This window comes from Pterocles gutturalis, unplaced genomic scaffold (assembly GCF_000699245.1).
Source record: "Pterocles gutturalis isolate BGI_N339 unplaced genomic scaffold, ASM69924v1 scaffold22949, whole genome shotgun sequence".
NCBI lineage: Eukaryota > Metazoa > Chordata > Aves > Pterocliformes > Pteroclidae > Pterocles > Pterocles gutturalis.
The window spans coordinates 29297-34260 of record NW_010128834.1 but is presented as its reverse complement, the minus strand read 5'-3'; the positions used below and the strand labels follow the sequence as shown (position 1 = coordinate 34260).

At 44.4% G+C, this 4964-nt stretch overlaps 1 protein-coding gene across 1 annotated transcript in view; it reads left to right on the top strand.

Annotated features, from left to right (window-relative positions):
• TRIM29 (tripartite motif containing 29) overlaps positions 1 to 4642 on the top strand; it is a 22347-nt gene extending 17705 nt beyond the window's left edge. The window contains exons 7-9 of the mRNA XM_010079764.1: positions 515 to 613; positions 1727 to 1803; positions 4580 to 4642. Of these exons, the coding sequence (XP_010078066.1) occupies positions 515 to 613; positions 1727 to 1803; positions 4580 to 4642 (239 nt within the window). The remainder of the gene's footprint in view (positions 1 to 514; positions 614 to 1726; positions 1804 to 4579) is intronic.
• The last annotated feature ends 322 nt before the right edge of the window (positions 4643 to 4964 follow it).

Here is a 4964-nt window from a genome sequence, read left to right as displayed (position 1 = left end):
CTGCTTTTCATGCCACAGGCAGGGCTGCCTCCCTCTCATGGTCTCTGCTCTCAGATTCACTTTGGCAGCCAGGGCCTGACCCTAAAGAATCCAGGAGGGGATGCCTTGCTTTAATTTCAATGGGTTTTGAACAAAGTCTCAACTGCTTGGAGGCAAGGGAGCTTTGGCAGTTACATAGTTTTGCCTCATTGCTCCAGCTTCTGGAGATGGCGGTTTACCTGGGAGGAAGCTGCTGCTCTTCAGTCACACCTACACTCTGGGTCTCTCCAGAGAAAGGCTCTTCTCTGCCTGCCTGGAGCACTGGGATCTGTCCACACTGTGCACACCGGGACCCCACAACTGACTGCTCTCATCTGCCTTTTCTTACTAAGAGAAAAGGGGCAAAGCTATTAGTTCCCATTTTCCCACAAGCTGGTTGAAGGTAGTTTTACAGGGTGTGCTTTGAAATGCTTAGGCTTCCCCGCTGCGGCACGCGACACCGTGGAATAACACAAGCTCTTCTGTCTTCCAGTAGGCAATGGTACTAAGCTGCCTTTTCAGTTCTCCTCGGTGGGCCAGAATCCGCCCGGTGACTTCAGCAAACAATCTGACGGGAGCCTCTTCACTAAGACCGGTACTAGGCATTTAGTTTTTACCCCTTCCTTCTACCCCTTTCTTAGGTGATAAGACATTTAATCCTGTTCTTCCCCCCCAGAGAAGGCCTAGAGCAGTCCTACACCTGGCCCATGTCTCCTGCCCTAACTGTCAATCTCTTACATACAAGTTTACATGAGCAACTTACTATGCTGAACCAGGGCAACAGGAGTTTATTAGAGAGTGTTTAAAAGTATTAAAAATTATATGTAGTGAAGAGTTGAAGGGGTTTTAAATATTGTTTACAATGGGTAGAGATGAGAATTTTAGATGCATAGGGACCAGGGAGAAAAAAAGATACTAGGAAATGATGTTCATGGCCATTTATCCCTCTAGCTTCATCAGTGTTTTAAAACAGCTATTGTCCTGAAAGAATAACAGCCACACTGAGCACAATGTTAAAAAAAAAATAATGCAGTAGCTGCCTGTCCTCCTTCATCTGAACCAGAACCCCCCCATTCACCACCTCATAATGCTCTTCTCACTGCCCACTAGTCCAAGGGCACCAGAGGTGGAATCCAAGAGCATCAGTCCCTGCCAAGCAGCGTCAGGTCTGATTAATTTGCAGATGGGAAGTGGAGGGGAAAGGCCATTGCCAGATAGCACTGAAACTGGTCGTGATTCAGCAGGGCTGGTATTATTTTTGCATCAGAACAGAGCTGGTGTGGTAGAAGGGGGTTAGGGCTTATCACACTGCCAGAGGTACTGTCATTAATTTCCAATATGAAACCCAGGCTTCAGCTCTTTGCACTAATTAAACAGCCTATAGTGTTCTTTGCAAGAGTCAGAATGCTTAGTTTGGGACTTGGCCTAAATTTAATTGGACTGATTGCATTCCACCTCTCTGCATTCCTCAGACACTTTAATTAGACAGACCTTCTTTCCTCCTTTTTCCTGACTGATTGGGTGGTGGAATAGGCATCTGTCTGATGGCTGTTGTGTCCCACCCCAGAAATGGCTGCATTTCAGTGTTAAGCAATGCAATACTAATGATGTGGCACGTGCAGTCCTGCTACTCATCTTGATGCTCGCAAGGGGAGATGGGGATGGTGGCAGGGACTGATCTATAACAGGCTGTTTTATGTTGTCACAGCTTATCCTTCAATAGTGAGACATCAGTCTGCAAAGGTGACGCCACAGACATGGAAATCCTCTAAGCAGTCTGTATTGGTAAGAAATATACCCTTGGTGTGAAAGCACGTGCACAGCTTCAGCAAGAAAGCTATCTGTTCTAGGGATACCTGAGACTTCAGAGACTAGGGCTTGGGTCCTTTGGAGAGGGGAAAGTCAAAGCTTCAAGTCAACAGCTTCTATGAGTTTATGTGGTTAACTGCATCCACAGAGGGATGCAGATTAACCCCGCGCCCCACCTCCACAGCTCTGTGTTGTAGGAATAACCAATACTTCAAAATGACATTTTGAAAAGATTTTGGCCTGATCTAAAATTTGATGCAGGCTTCTAGAAGCTACAGAAATACTACAGCACACATGCTACTATCTGTAGTACTTTTCCTCCCTGCAAGGATATAATACACTCTTAGTAACCTGCAACATCTAGAAAGCAGAGATTGTGTAAGTGACACCAAAGACAACCATAGGAAAGTATCTTGCTAATTACATCCTACAGTGGGCAGATGCAATATCAGAGATGAGGGGTCAGACTACGATCATAAATCACTAGAACATCTGTAAGTCACTCATTTTGCCCTGTTAGCACAAAACAGGTAACAATGCTTTATAAGGGGCAGAGGACAGCGATATTTTAGGTCTTGTAATCTTAAATATACACGGTTAACAATCAGTTAATGCATAACCACAGAAACACTAAGTTCATCTGTTTTGCTGAACATCCATTCACACTGTACTGCATTAAGATCTTGCATGATCTGAATTAAGATCGTCAAGTATTTGCCTCCATCTCTGCAGATGAAATCTATTTTTTGAATTCTGATTATACATTTCTGAAAGTTTATTTACTGTTCCGTGGAAATAAGACTTGTAAGAAGGAGAGGGTCAAGAATTGAGAGCGCACTCCCACACTGAAGGAAGAAAACAGGGGAAGTGCACAACAGTTAGGAAATGGCTGCTTAAGGACTGCAGCTGTATGTCTCTGCCGAATTTTCAAGGTCCCCCCAGGAGATCAATGCTAGTGAAAGGGATGTTCCTTGGTAGACTGTCACTTTCAGAAAATCCAGCCTTGAGTCTCTGAACATGCTATAGCAAAACATATCTCTTAAGAATAGCAAAGTTTTGCAATATCTTCTCTGTCTTGTGTTTGATCACAAGGTCATTGTGTGTGTGGCCAGACAGAGGCTCTTCCAGTGATTTTAGATACCAACCTATCCTCCCTAATGGCGTTGTATTGGGGAAGCCTGGTCAGGAAAGTTAAGCCTCTGTTAGCACAGGGCACTGCTGGATCCACGTGTGGTCTCAGCAATAAGCACCCCATTGCACGACAGTCAGTGTGCTGTGCTCCACGAGCACAGCCCATGCTTTCCTTAATCCCCACAGAGAAAAGCCTGGGTAACTTCTCCCATGTGAAGTCACCAGACTTTCTCCATCTCCCTTTCTCATGCGTACACTTGTAGCGGCTACTTTATTTTTATAGCCTATATTCACCAGATAGCCCTGAATCTAACAATTGAATTGATAAATATAAGCATTAACAAGTCCCAAAATAGAAAGACACACTCTGGACTGCAGTAGCTCAGCAGGAGCTTTTATGGTCTATTGGGCCAATAATCTAGCTTTTAAAATAGTCTCTTAAATATGCATTTAAGTAATACACATTCTACAAGCTCTGTAAATATGAATTTTCACAAAGGACTATACTGTTTAAGGAGGAATGTCTTTTTAACTCACAGGGAGTTCTTTAAAATGAAGCCCCCCTCTTCCATTTCTTAATTATATTGGAAATTAAAGCCATAAAATTAAAAGAATTTCAACAAAAGGGAACATTGAGCAGGAGGTATTGGGATTCAGCACCGAGCAGGAAGATGGGCTGGGTTTGCTCTGCCCATGCTCCCAGCCTCCTGCTGTGCCTGATATTAAATACTGCACTGCACAAAAATGTACCAGCATGTCCCCCCTCTGCAAGTGAGATCTGAGCAGTGGATCAAACCTAAGACAGATCAGACATTACAAAACCACAGTTGTTCCTGATTGCCTTGGTCACTGCTTCTTTGGTGCTTCTTTGTGTTTTGCAATAATCCCAAGCCAAAAGTAGGCTGCACCACGTGTTGCTTATTTGTAATGGTGCAGATGGGAATGAAATTCCAGGGGTGGGTCTTGATGAGAAGGGATACAGTTAGGGACTGCCATAAAGGGAGACAGGAAAATGGCAATTCCTTTAAGCTCTGCCCCATCTCTTCACTTATCCTTCTGTTTACACAAACATTTGCAACTGGGCCCTGCAACATGTGGAGGCAGGAATAAACAATACACCATTGTGTGAGAATTGCCACGCACAGGAGTTTTAGCTTGCCAGCCAGAGAGCACAAATAAACACCATGCGACTTAGCTGATCACTCTCATAACTGCATGGCTTTCAGTATGAAAACTCCCAGGAGTTCTCAGGTTAGTGAGCAATTAAAAGACACTGACAGAAGCATAAAAATAAAGGTGACATTCCTCTTCTCCCAGAAACCTCTCATCAAACCATGAGTCATAGTCTGAGATTTTATGTGATGCACAGACTCATTTGGCTCAGGAATGAAGTCCATGCAAAGCGTGCGTGTAGATCAAAAAGCAACACCACCTGCATTTGATGACTCCAGCACCTCCAGTAGTGAGATGAGATGGTGTTGTTTTGCAAGAGGAAAGACTGAAGGTGTTAAGACAGGAGCATGTTAAGATATGTATGGTTGGGCTACCTAGGAGGGTGAAGTATAGGCAGTCAGAAAAATAAGGTAGGTCAAACTCACATGCCCCAAATTCTCCATTGCAGTCACATTACCGCCCCTTTTACGTCAACAAAGGCAATGGAGCCACTTCCAACGAGGCACCTTGATTCCTGAAGATTTAGGAAAGAGCTGGCAGCACTTGGAGTGAAGACTCAGCTGCGGATTTTCATGGATGTACCTGCTACTATATTAACCTTACTGCTCTAATCTCTGCCAGGGAGAGGGAAGGTGCAGAAGGGAATAGCCTTCACTAGAGGAAACAAGGACTTTTTCCAAATCATCTAATCACCTTGAAAGCTCTGCAGGCCTTAACAATGTAATCCCATCTTCTGCTGTCACCTCCTTATTCTGTCTCTGTCAATGCCCTTCCCTTTGCCTCATCAGAGAGAGCTGCTCTGCTTCGCCTGGGAAGCATGCGTGCTTGGGTAG